Below are 13,569 nucleotides of genomic sequence, written 5' to 3'. Positions count from 1 at the left end.
GGCCAGGAGGGAACAGGGTGATAATATATGTTCAAAGCAATTATAGAAAGATACTTCCAACCAGGAATACCTTACCCAGCACATTTATCCTTCAGAAATGATGAGATAAAGACTTTCTGTAATAAATAGAAGCTGAGGGAATTCATTGCCACTAAGTCTGCCTTACCAGAACTGCTGAAGGAAGATCTTCAAGCTGAAACAAAAGGATGCTAGTTAGTATCATGAACACATGAAAATATATACAACACACTGGTAATGGGAAGTGTATACTCAGATTCAGAATAATCTCATAATGTAATACGGTGAAGTAGCTAGTTTAGTATAAAGATTAAAAACAAAAGTATTAAAATTGCTAAAACTTCAACATAATGTAAAAATATGAAAATGAAAAAAATTATGAAAATGGCAACATCAAAACAAATGAGGGGGAGTAAAAGAATAGCATTTCTATACGTGATTAAATAGTTATCACTGTAGGGCGCCTGGGTGGCTCAGTTGGTTAAGCGACTGCCTTCGGCTCAGGTCATGATCCTGGAGTCCCGGGATTGAGTCCCACATCGGGCTCCCTGCTCAGCAGGGAGTCTGCTTCTCCCTCTGACCCTCCTCCCTCTCATGCTCTCTGTCTCTCATTCTCTCTCTCCCAAATAAATAAAATCTTTAAAAATAAATAAATAAATAAATAAATAGCTATCACTGTAAAACACAGTTATATCTGTAAGATGTTTTATATAAGCCTCGTTGTAACCACAAAGCAAAACTATACAATAGATTCACAAAAGATGAAGAGGAAGGAATTAAAGCATAACACTAAGGAAAATCATCAATTCACAAAGGAAAGGAACAAGAGAAAAAGAAAGGAATTAAGGAACTACAAAAATAGTCAGAAAACAGTAAGATGGCATTGGTAAGTCCTTACATATTAATTATCCTAAAGGTAAATGGATTTGCTTCTCCTATCAATGAGATACAATAGTCTCTTTGATAAAAGCTGTTCGGAAAACTGGTTAAACCCATGCAGAGAATTAAATTGGACTCCTATCTTACACCACTTACAAAAATTTGAAATGAATTAACTTAAATTTAAGAGACAAAAATTTAAAACTGTTAGAAGAAAACGGGAATAGCAGGAGGAAATTCGAATCAGAAAATGCAAATCCAATCAAAATTTTCTGAAACACAACTGAACTGGATCTTTTATATGTCAATGTTGTGCAAGACAAAAAAAATTCTTGAAAATTGCTCTAGTTTAAAGGACGCAAGAGACACATGACAACTGAATGCAATGATGGTGTTTGACTGGAGACAGTGTGTTTTGAAGAAATATGCACAAAAACCAATATTGAGACAATCAGAAATTTTTTGTGAGAATTATATGATAGGTAGTTGTATTCTCTCAATGTTAAATTTTCTGAGTGTAATAATTTTAAGATTTTGTAGCAGTAGTTTCCTTTTCTTAAGAGATACCGGCTGAAGTATTTAGGGAAAGTGTACTGTAATATCTTCAAAGTAACTAAACTTATTCAATGGAACAATTACACACACACACACACACACACACAAAGAAAGAAAATGACAAATATAACAAATGATAACAGATGAATGCAGGTGAAGGATATATGTGTGTTCCTTGCAATTTTCTTGCAACTATCTGTAGGAGAGACATTTCAAAAATAAAATTTGGAGAAAAAGAAGATAATTATACACCATTTTATTCCAGTCAATTTGAAAACTTAGGTGACCAATTTCTAGAAAAAAAATAACTTGCCAAAACTGACTCAAGAAGGAATAGCCAATCTGAATTGTTCTATAACCATACAGAAATATATCACTAGTCAAAAAGCTTTTTTAAAAAAATCCAGGCTTCTCCTCTGACTTCTGACAAACATCTTAGGCAAAAATATTTTTCAATGTGACACAAATTCATAGACAAACTAGAAAAAGAGGGACACTCCCTAAAACATTTTGTGAGAATACAGTAACCTGGATACTAAATCCTGTCAAGGACAAGTTGAGAAAGGAAAATCACGGGTCAATCACACACTCATGATAAAGAAGCAAGAATCAGAAACAGAATATTAGCAATCTGAATCCTACAGGATATAAGAAGGAAAACAATGCGCTATGATGAAACCGGATCCATCCCAGACACACAAACTTGAATTAACTTCAGAAATAAAGTACTACAATATTTCACATTCACACATTATAGGAGATCACTGAACCTCAAATTCAGAAAAATAATTGGTAAGACACAGTATCCATTAGTAATGTATTTTTCACAATTTTTTAAAAGTTCAAGATTTTTTTTTTAATTAGAAGGATTTTTAATTTCCAAGTCTTTTGAGAAAGCAAAATTAATGCAACACAAATCAGAAGATCTAATTAATAAATTTAACAACAAAGTAATTTTGTTACATAAATTAACCCATTTATTATAGGCTAGCAGTATTTCAACTGGTGAAGCTTCTACTGTTTTTTCAACTCCTTCAGTATTCTGATGGCAGACTTTACTGTGACTGCAGAAGCTGTGTTGTAGGTCCAGGAGCCACCGGGGTCTGTTTTCATGCAGGAGCTACAACGCCAGATCCCCACAGCTTGTCTTCTCATCTTGGTTTTCCTACAAAAGGACCAAGTGTACTTAGCGTGCTAGCTTATTTCAATCTTCTTTACCATTTTCCTGACGGAGGCACCATAATGGGTGGCATATTTACCGGCAATTCCAAACTTCTTGGTGCATTTAGCCATGTTACTTCAAACTAGTTCTGAGCCCAGAAAGCAGAGTTCAAGATTACTGAGATAGAATTTGCATCAAGGTCTATGAGTCCTTACAAACTCATACTGTTAGGGAACCACCACCACAATCAACCTACAAAAGATTTTCATCACCTGCCAAAACCCATCATGCTCTGATAGCTAAACCCCTTCTCTCAACCCCCAGACACTAACAACCACTGATCTGCTCTCTGTCCCTATGGTTTGGACTTTGCAAGAATATCACAAAAATGGAATCCTGTGGTTTATAAATTTAGCACTTGGTGTCCTTCACAGAAAGGGACCCACACATATGGCACTTCTGGAAGTGCAATGTACCATTCCTCACCTGGGTAGTAGTTACATGGCTTGATCACTTCCTATCCATTTGTCAAATTGTAGGCTTTCTACAATTATGTATACATACAGTGTTTCATAAATATAATACGTACTTTCCTGTAATTTATCCTATCTTTGTAAAGGTTACTTGTTAAATAGCGATTGCTATCCTTTAAAAGAAAGTGGAAAAGTCAAGACAGCAGTCATCTCAAGAAAACTGAGGAGATAAGTGACTGGCATGGGGCAAAAGGATAATTAATATGTAAGGACTTACCAATGCCATCTTACTGTTTTCTGACTATTTTTGTAGTTCCTTAATTCCTTTCTTTTTCTCTTGTTCCTTTCCTTTGTGAATTGATGATTTTCCTTAGTGTTATGCTTTAATTCCTTCCTCTTCATCTTTTGTGAATCTATTGTATAGTTTTGCTTTGTGGTTACAACGAGGCTTATATAAAACATCTTACAGATATAACTGTGTTTTACAGTGATAGCTATTTATTTATTTATTTATTTATTTTTAAAGATTTTATTTATTTGGGAGAGAGAGAATGAGAGACAGAGAGCATGAGAGGGAGGAGGGTCAGAGGGAGAAGCAGACTCCCTGCTGAGCAGGGAGCCCGATGTGGGACTCAATCCCGGGACTCCAGGATCATGACCTGAGCCGAAGGCAGTCGCTTAACCAACTGAGCCACCCAGGCGCCCTACAGTGATAACTATTTAATCACGTATAGAAATGCTATTCTTTTACTCCCCCTCATTTGTTTTGATGTTGCCATTTTCATAATTTTTTTCATTTTCATATTTTTACATTATGTTGAAGTTTTAGCAATTTTAATACTTTTGTTTTTAATCTTTATACTAAACTAGCTACTTCACCGTATTACATTATGAGATTATTCTGAATCTGAGTATACACTTCCCATTACCAGTGTGTTGTATATATTTTCATGTGTTCATGATACTAACTAGCATCCTTTTGTTTCAGCTTGAAGATCTTCCTTCAGCAGTTCTGGTAAGGCAGACTTAGTGGCAATGAATTCCCTCAGCTTCTATTTATTACAGAAAGTCTTTATCTCATCATTTCTGAAGGATAAATGTGCTGGGTAAGGTATTCCTGGTTGGAAGTATCTTTCTATAATTGCTTTGAACATATATTATCACCCTGTTCCCTCCTGGCCTTCAAGGTCTCTGCTGAGAAATGCACTGCTACCTTATGGGGGTTCCCTTGTATGAGAGGTTATTTTTTCCATGCAACTATTAAAATTCTTACTTTATCCTTGATTTTACATACTTCTATTATAATGTGTCTTAGAGAAGATTGTATGGGATGGATTGAAATCCTAGAAATAACTATTAGCGTCAGGAGGGTTTCAACTTACTGTCAAGTTTCTCCTAAATCTGGTAGGTAGTTACCTACCTGGCAGGTAGTTACCAGGACTACAAGCTGGCAGGAGCACAGGGCCGCCGAGCACCCTCCAATCATGTGAAGGGTGCACCCGGGATCACGCACGTAACAGCTCACATGGCCACCTGACACCCCCAACGTGCGGGCCAGCCAACCCAGCAAACATGGGCGACAGCGTCCCCACCTTAAGGCCAGCTGAGTAGCAAGCGGAATTACATCTGCAACCTTCACCCCATCGCCGCCATGCAAGGTAACATACAAGCGGATTCCAGGAACTAGGACGTGGACACCTCTGGGGACCATTCCTCTGCCCACCACGCCCAGCTCCGTGTCCAGGGCTCACCTCCTCCTGCCCTCCTTGGGTGTGCCCATCCCCCCCAAGCATCTGCAGAGAAAGGCTGGCCGCTGGTGGGCGTGGCGCTGGTGCTGGAGCTGGAGGTGGTAGAGAGGGAGGCATCTGGCCCGGAGCTGGGCAGGCAGCAGAACGAGGCAGGACGGGGCCTAGGGCTCCCCAGGCCAGCCGCCACTGCCTCCCTGGCTAGAGAGGAGGCGTGAGGGGGAAGGCAAAAGGGGCACACTACAGGAGGGCAGGGGACCCACCTCCTCCTTCCCCCTGGGACCCACATGTCCTCCCTTAATCTGTGCCCCACCGTCTCCACTCACTTCCTCCTGGGACGGGAAGGTGCCCAGCCACAGCCCGCGATATATGTGTTTATAGCAACATGACCTGGGGCTACTTGGTCTGAATATGCGACCGGGATCGTGTGCTCAGAGGAGGGAAGGGAGGCCAGCAAAACTGGTCAGCCAGGATTGCGATCATGCCCTCCCCGGTCCCCTTCTCCCCTTCCTCACGCTGGCCACCATGGCTCTGTGGTCCCTGGGGGGTGTGGGTGCTGGACTTCTCCCCAGTCACAACTTGCCCGCCTGTCTGCCCGCGGACACCCCGGCTGAAGGTCTCTCCCAAACACATTCAGTCAGACCACAGCGCGCCATGATACCCCGCCAAGAGAGAACCACAGGGTCCGGGTGAAGGCCGGAGCCTCAGCAAACAAGCCCACCTTCTCAAGTGAGGGATTTGGGGGGGAAGGATTGAGTCCCACGAATGTCCTTTTCCAGGCTGAGCTCTGTGCTTGTCCCACCCCGTGCGGGATGGTCTGGCCACCTGAGCTCATGGCACAGGGCCCCGAAGGAAGGCAGGCTGAGAAGGGGTGTGTGTGTGGGGAACCAGGTCGGCCCAATTTTCGTGGGGAAGCCACTCTCTACTTCCCATCCTCACTGCGCCCATCCTGCCCCTGTCCCTGTTAGCTCCTGGCAGAGCAGTCTCCTGAACGAGCTCCCTGCTGCTAAGATGAGGCCTGCGCCAGCCCCTCTGAGGCAGCCTTCCCTGCCACTGTCCTTCCTTCAACACACACGGGAGGGCTCAGAGCTCAGAGGATCACAGAGTCGGATCCACAGCCTCCTCTGCGGGCTCCCAATTGAGCATGCCCGCACCCTGTCCGGGGTCTGGGGACTTCCATGACAGTCCCCTCCTGATGAGGGAATTTAACAGCACCCCCTGAAAGGTAGATCCGCCCCTTGCTTCTGCTCATTCAGTATCTTACCGGTTCTTGACCACAGTCTCCCCCCTTTACTCCCTGACTCACACCGCTCTCCCCCCAGGGACATTATCCCTGATTAATTTTATTCACACACACACACCCACAGATGAACAAACGCACACACCAACCTTGACTGTTCTGGGGACCATCGACCCGCCCACACCCCGGCTTCTGTGCGTGAAACACCCGGTCTCTCGGGAAGGGTGTCTGGTCTGGCAGAAGCGACCCTCACCTCACTCAGACCCAGATCTGTCCCTCTGAGTCTCAGGCCAGCACAGCCCTGGGTCCCGGCTGAAGGAAGGAAGCCATCCCCACCCGTCAGCAAGGGGGAAATGGAACACGGAGTCCAGACAAAATCTCCCGTGGCCTGAAGGGGCAGTCAGGGAGCCGGAGCGGGGACACGGAAATAGCGCTTCCGGAAAAACCTGGGTCATGGTGGTGGTCGAACAGCATTGGAAGGGGACCAGGCAGGCACATCGAGACCCATCACGCACCCTTGCCATAGAAGCGGGCGGCCACTTTCCAACCAAGGGTCCGGAGACGAGCAGGTAGGAGGTGGGGGGGGGGGCGGGGGGGGAGGTGGCTTGCACACGAGGGATAGGAGGACTCTGATGGCTAGACCATCCGTTTCCGGCCGCTGGTGGGCAGTTTGCCCCAGGGTGGCCCAGAGCCCCCACAAGCCTCGACGCCCCCACCTCCAGCCCAGAGACCGACCTGTGCTTTTGCCCTGTTTCCCGTACCTCCCCTCTGGCTCTGCACCCCAGTGGGCTGTGACTTCTGTGACTTCTGCCTCCACCCCGCCACCGCCACCGAACCCAAGGAGGGAGAAGTGAGGCCCTGGAATCCCAGTGTCAAGGCCCAGGGCTAAAGAGGAGAGGGGGAGGATGCGCCAGTTTCCGGGCCAGGGGTCCTTGTGCGCGGTGGCAGCAGAGGGAGGGAAGGACTCCGCCGAGGGGACTGGGCCCAGGAAGGAAGGGGCAAGAGGAGCTCAAGTGTGCTCTTTACCCCGGGTTGAAGCACAGGGGCAGGGAAGGCCAGTGAGGGCAAGCCCCGGGAGTGATCAGGGACACTCAGATGGCAGAGCAGGGGGGCTGGGAGGAGCAGGACAGCGATCCCAAGGAGGGAAGGGAAGGGGGACTGCAGCTCTGGAAGGGGCCCCGGGTTCCTGCTGCAAGGGGAGGGGGCAGGGGGGAGAACGGAGATGGATGGGGAGTCCGGGACCCAAAAAGAGGGGGAGATGAGGGGAGAAACCGAAGGGGGCCCGCGGGGGGAAAGGGAGCACATGCCCACACGGATCCCAGAGTGGGGTGGCGGGCACGCTGCGGGCGGGATGGCAGGGCTCCTAGCACAGGCCGGCCCACACTCCCCGCAAGGGCAAGGCCTACCACATGACCCCGGAGGTCCTGTTCTGGAAAAGGCTGTGACAGGGAGCAGCTCCCTGCCCCGCCCTGCCCCTCTCCCATCCCAGGCCGAGCACCCCCCACACACCCCACAGAGAGGGCAGACCACAGACCTGAGAGGTACTTTAATTTGAAACTGCTGTGAACTGGGGCGGGGAGGGGGGCAAAAGAACAGGGAGAGGAAGCCTTGGCTGAGGGCGGCCAGGAGGGAACCGGCTTGGCCGCAGCTCCCCGGCTCCGAAGGCACCAGCTGCCCCTCTGGGACACAGATGCTGGGCTCAGCCGGCCCGACAGCGCAGGGTCCGGGAAGAGCCCGAGCCAGGGCCAGCCCCCGGCCCTGCCGCCAGCCACGGCCATGCAAAGGGCAGCGGGGTGTGTCACGCTCCCTTCAGAGGCTCTGGCCCTTGTCAGTCAGGGACTGCATGGCTGCTGAAACAGAGACAGGCGTCAGCACGCCCTCCAGACATGGGGAGAGAGAAGCCCGGGCCCCGACCCCGCGGGGAACCGCCGAGCCCTGCGCCCCGAGATCACCTCCAGCCCCGGGCCTGACTCCCTCACCCACCACCTCAATTCCATATGGACACGTCCTCTAAGGGAACAAACTGCGGCCAGCACTTCTCCAGCTTTGGGGCACATCGGACTCGTTCAGCCTACAGAACAGACACACACGCGCGCACACACGCACACGTACACACACGCATGCGTAAACGTACACACACGTGCACACGCGCACATGCATGCACGCACACGCACACACGCGCACACATGCATGTGCACATAGTGCACATGCACATGCACACGTCCACACACTGCGCGCACACACATGCATGCGCACACACGCACACGTACACACACGCACAATGCACATGCATGCACACACGCACACATACACACGCACACGCGCGCGCGCACACACACTCGCACGCACGCACGCACGCACGCCTTGCAAGCCGTATCAAGGAGCAGTTAACGGGAAAATGAAGGAGGCATCTGCAAACGTCCTAAAAGAGGGAGACCTCTGTTGGCACCGGCAGAGCGCGCACGCAGTCGAGGCAGGGCTTCCCGTTCGTGCACACACCCAGCTGCACACGCACAGCAGGCTCCGGGCCAGGCCTGCCAGGTCCTGTCCCCACAGGAATGCCGGTCCCTGGGAGGCCGCCTGCACCTGCAGCCCATCCTGGGTTCCGCACCAAGGACCCCCCCCAGCCCCCCAGCCTGCCTCTGCCCCAACCCGGCCCCGGACCGAGGTTCCTCATACCAAGCTGCTCTTTAAGGTCGTCTATTTCCCTCTGTAGCACCAGACACTAGGCCCGCAGACAGCAGAGAGAGAGAGACACAAACCATTAGTATCCTCTGGCTTCCTCTCTCCTCGACCTCCCCCTCTCCCACGGGCACTACGGCCCCAGGCCCAGTGGCTAGACCCGCACAGGCTCCTCAGTGGAAAGGGGGCGCCTTCCCTCTGCGGGGAGCGGACGGGAGGGGGGGAACACCTATGTCAGTCTAGCCTGGACCTGGATCCCACCCTCAGGTTTGGGCCCGCATTCCTAGGAGCCCCGGGGAGCGTTACCCGCAGACAGCCCTGCGCGCCAGCCGGTGGTTCCTGCTGCCTTCCTGGCCTTGCGGGCTGGCCCGGCGGCTCCTGGTCACCTGCGAGGGACAGGACGTCCGACCCAGCTTCCCAGGCCCCCAGGGAGCTGCAAAGGGCCTCCGCGGGGTGGAACGTGAGGCAGCACCACCCTCTGCTGGCCGCAAGCGGCCCCTGCTCTGGCAGCAGCTACAGCCTTCTCTCGGGCCCGTCCCCCCTGCCCCCCAGGGCCAGCCCATCCTTGAAGGTGGCCCCCCCCCCTCCCCGGGACTGGGGCTCTGGCTTGGACTCTCCCAGAGCGGCAGCACGGCCAGCGCCTGGGACGAGCAACGTGGCCCAACAGGACGGAACAGAATCTGAGGCTCTGCTCTGCGGAAGGTCTACGTCCGGGGCTGCAGTTTGGGGCGCTGCCACGCAGAACCCCTGCTGCACAAACCCCACGCGGGGGAGGATGTGGCTTAAGGCCGGTCCGTCGAGACCCCATTTCCTGTGGGAGAAGCTGCCCTGGGAGGGAGGGAGGCGGGGAACAAAGCTGAGCCCCCAGCAGAGCCGGAGCCAGAGGCTTCCCTCCTCATCCCCTCCCTACCCCCCGCACTCCTGTGACACCCACAAGACTCACCGGCGAGGGCAGGCCCTCTGTGCAGGACGTCTCCCTGGCTCAGGGCCAAGGGCTCCGAGCTTCCTGGAACTTGGGGGGCTCTGGTGTGGAGGTCACCGCTGCTGCACACCCTGCGATGCATGCACGAAGATGGGCCTGGCCTCCGTGTTGGAAGCTAAAAGAAAAATTTCTCACCGACCTGGACTTGGGATGTGGGATGTGGTGTGTGCGTGTGAGTGCGCGCGTGTGTGTGTGAGTGTGGGTAGGCGTACACACGTGTGCACGTGCGTGTAGCAGCTGGGGTGAGGCAGGGAATAGGGAGGGGAACTCAGAGGCTGGTCTGGCTGGCGCTTCCTCCCTCAGTCAGCCCCGGGCCAGGAGGCAGAGCTGAGCCAGGGAGCAGAGCAGGGCACTGACAAAGCCCAGGCGTCTAAAGACTGAAGGTTCGTGGACCAAGCCTGGAAATCAGCTACCAGCCCTCCCTTCATCGCGGCCCCTCCCTGGGGGAAGGAGGCAGGAAACGGGCCAAGGGTCCGGAATGGTGGCGGGCACACACGCACTGCTACCCTAGGTTAATGTCTGCCCCTGAGAAGACGACCCACGACGCGATCTGGCGTGCCCGTGATCCCAGTGACCCAGGGGCACCCACGGCAACCCCTGAAGTAGGGACAGAGGGAGCATGGGTAAAGAAGTGGGCAGAGGGGGAGGGGAAGGGCACCCCGAGAGGAGGAGCATGGCCTACTCACTTGGCCCTTTGGGAGGACCGCGTCTCTGTTCGAGTCACTGCCTTCTCCCGCAGCGGCCGCCACCTCTGCCTCCCGCGTCCTCCTGGCCACAGATTTCTTGCCGGCGGCGCCTGCGTGCTTGGACTGTTTGGGTCCCGAAGGGACCAAGGAATACCTCTTGGACCTCCCAAGCAGCGGGACACCGGAGATTGGGGGGAAGGTGGCTGGTTCCGGGGGAGCAGCCGACACTCTCTGCCCCCAGGAGGGGAAGCTTTTGCCCGGGACCACTTTTGAGGCCCCCCCTAGGCATTTCTTCTCCTGGGCCGCCTTCCTCCTCGAGGGGGCCTGGGGCAGGCCGCCTGCAGCAGCAGCAACAGCAGCAGCTCCCCGGTAGCTGGGCCTGCTCTCCCCCTTCCCCCAGACCACACTTGGCATTTTCTTAGAGGAGGCGATGTCCAGCTCTCCAACGGCCGGCCTCTCCACTACCGAAGTGAACCCTCGGGCAGCGGAGGTCAGGAAAGGGCCCGGCACGTGAAGGAAACTCTCCCTGACGTGGAAATAAGCGTGTCTGGCTGTGTCCCCGGGATCCTTGGGGCTGCTGGGCTTGGCTGGGCCGCCTTCTTTGGAGTGAATGCTCACCCTCATCAGCTGTATCTCGCTGAACTCATCTGAGGACTCGGGGTCGGAGGGCAGCCCGCCGGGGCCTTCGGCGGCCGGGGGCCGCTGGCGCTCCACCCGGACGGTCGACGGGCCCTTGGCGCCTCCTGTCGGGTTCCCCCAGGCCCGGCCCCCCTCGGGCCCACCGACGTGCAGCGGGGCGGCGGAAGGCGGCCGCGACTTCACGCGGCCCAGGGCGAGCGCGCCTCGCCCACTGGGCCCCGCCTCGAGGCCGGCCCAACCGCCCGACGCCTCCGCGCCGCAGCTCTCCGCGGACGGCTTTCTCCGCAGGCCCAGGGCCTCGCGGTCTGTCAGCTGTTGCGCCGTGTCCGCCGCGGACTCGTCGGCGAGGTGGCACGCGTAGTCCCGGGCGTCCCCCTCGTCGTCGGCCGGGGAGCCGGGGCGGCCTTCGCGGCCCCACAGCACCGGCCCTCCCGCTTCCATCACTTCCCGCTCGGACTCGAAGCCCTCGGCGTCTGGGAACCCGCCCTCGCCCTCGCCCTCGCCGCTGGGCGGCGGCCCCAGATCCAGACCTCGTGCCGGGGCCCGCGGGGCCCGGGGGCCGGCGGGGAGGACGCTGGCCTGCCCCCCGCCCTCCGGGCCCAAACCCGCTCCCAAGACAGACACCTCCTCCGGAGCGCTCATGCCGGCCACGCCGCGCAGCCCGGGCTCGAGGGAGACGATCTGCCCTGGTCCCGGCGCGACAGGCCAGAGCGGAGAGGCGCCAGGCGATTGGCGCGCGACGTGCGACGGGAGCCGCGAGGCCTCCTGGCGACGCAGGCGGGCACCACAGGCACCGCACGAGATCGCCTCAAACAACGCGCGGCTCTGTGCGCGCCTCTGACGCCTGCGCCGTGGCCTCCTCATTGGTCCGCGCTCCTCCTTGGCCCTCCCCTTGTTGGCCCGCCCCTCGAGGCCCTAACCAATAGGGTCGAGGTCCTTTGGTTCGCCCTGGAGCCGGTCGCGGGCTGGGTGTTCGCGAGTCCGGGCGTTGGTCCGGCTGTTCGGGTCCCGCCGCCCCTGGGCCAGAACCTGCTTTCCACTTGGAGTCACGGCTCTGAGCCTCCGTCTTCCCCATCCGCCGAGCCCGGTGTGCCGGCACCTGTCTCCGGGGTCGTGGGGACGACAGGTCGGGACGGAGGTGAGGCACCTAGCGCACAGAGGCTTCACCGGCTTCTGTTCCACCGCGGCACTTAGGACCCAATGGGCAAGGGGGCACGGGAAGCCTGCAGTCAGCCATCGGGGGACGGGTGGCATACTTTCCCCGCGAAGGGTCCGAGAGCAAACGTTGTCATATTTACGTGCCTTTGGGTCTCTGTCGCAACCCCTCGACCACGCTGGGCGATCAGATTGGTCCGTGGCTCTGTGCCCAGGGAACTTTATTGGCAGGCGGGTTTGGCGCACGGGCTGGGCTTTGCCCCCCTCCTCCCGGCCCCTCCTCCTCTCCGAGGCAATTCAAAAAGGAGGAGGGAATCCCAGTGGCCAGTGCACACACCAAAAGTCGCGCACCGTCGCTAATCCCGGAGGTGCGAACTAAAACCTCAAATCGGTGTTCACACACCAGACTTTCGACGATCAAAGACCTGAACCATTCCAAGGGCGGGAGCGGTTGTGAGCAAACCGGTGCTTTTGCCCACTGCTGGGGCTGGGGGTGGGGGTGGGGGCGGGGGCGGCGCAGAACAGCCCTTTGGGAGGGTATTTGGCAGAATCAATGCAAAGCAACTTACACAAGAGGTACTACATGCCTGGCCCTCACGTAAGCGCTGTAGTTGACTAGTCACGCATCCACAAGACACTCCTAGAGTCGGGGTACCCACTATTCCCGCCCTCTTCCAGGGGAGGAAACGGGCACTGAGAGGTTCAGCCCCTCGCCCAAGGTCATTAGGATTGCTGGGATCCCTGGCAGGATCAAAAGCACGCAGTGTGGCTCCCGAGTCCTCGCTTTGAGCGGAAAACCTTAAAGCAGAGAAGACGCACATTCCCTCTGCCACCCAGCAAATCTGCTGCCGGCTACTTCTCCTGGAGACTCGCTCGTTCATGTAGCGGATAAGGAAGGACACGTGCACTAGGACGTTGGTGATGAGAAAAAACTGGGAACGCTCTAAATTCCCATCAGTGAGGAAATGGTGCCTCTCACCAGGCAAGCAACGGGAAGTGTGTGCATCCCGAAGACTTGAAAGGCGGCAGGCAAAAGGAACGCGAGAGGCCACGTTCACAGATTTCAAAGCACCCTCGTGACTGAATAGAGCAATTTGGAGGTCAGTGGAGCTGGACACACATTTGTAAATAATGAAATGAAATGAAATGAAATGAAGAGAAAACAAGAGCCACTCCTATATCGAGACTACGTAGAGGTGTACGTACAAGTATGTCGAAAGGTCTGGAGCAAGGCACAACTAAGTAGGCCTAACGGTGGTGGGGGCCGTGGGGGTGGGGCGCCAGTTGTCTCTCAGATTTTCCTGAAACTACCCGTCCCCAGCTTCTCTGAGCTGAGCAGTCCTGATAGCTGGG

The 13,569-nt window shown here is 54.6% G+C and overlaps 1 protein-coding gene and 2 pseudogenes across 3 annotated transcripts; all 3 read right to left on the bottom strand.

Moving 5' to 3' along the window:
* Positions 1 to 2,316: 2,316 nt before the first annotated feature.
* On the bottom strand, positions 2,317 to 2,745 carry LOC144380602 (large ribosomal subunit protein eL43 pseudogene; annotated as a pseudogene).
* Positions 2,746 to 7,622: 4,877 nt separating this feature from the next.
* On the bottom strand, positions 7,623 to 10,058 carry LOC144380601 (uncharacterized protein CXorf49-like). Of its 3 annotated transcripts, none has more exons than XM_078065267.1 (4): positions 9,698 to 10,058; positions 9,061 to 9,140; positions 8,752 to 8,797; positions 7,623 to 7,922 (listed from the first exon to the last, which is right to left on the bottom strand). In XM_078065267.1, the coding sequence occupies exons 1-4, from the start codon at positions 9,816 to 9,818 to the stop codon at positions 7,882 to 7,884; spliced, it is 288 nt and encodes a 95-aa protein (XP_077921393.1). In that variant the 5' UTR covers positions 9,819 to 10,058; the 3' UTR covers positions 7,623 to 7,881. The 3 variants fall into 3 exon arrangements, 2 of the variants coding, with proteins under 2 accessions (XP_077921393.1, XP_077921394.1); XM_078065268.1 differs by having other exon boundaries at positions 7,623 to 7,919; XR_013444818.1 differs by lacking the exons at positions 7,623 to 7,922; positions 9,698 to 10,058 and adding an exon at positions 8,098 to 8,143 and having other exon boundaries at positions 9,061 to 9,279.
* Positions 10,036 to 11,925, bottom strand: LOC144380395 (uncharacterized protein CXorf49 homolog pseudogene; annotated as a pseudogene).
* Between the last annotated feature and the right edge of the window lie 1,644 nt (positions 11,926 to 13,569).

This window comes from Halichoerus grypus, chromosome X, assembly GCF_964656455.1.
Source record: "Halichoerus grypus chromosome X, mHalGry1.hap1.1, whole genome shotgun sequence".
NCBI classification, from domain to species: domain Eukaryota; kingdom Metazoa; phylum Chordata; class Mammalia; order Carnivora; family Phocidae; genus Halichoerus; species Halichoerus grypus.
This window is presented reverse-complemented; position numbering and strand designations above follow the sequence as displayed.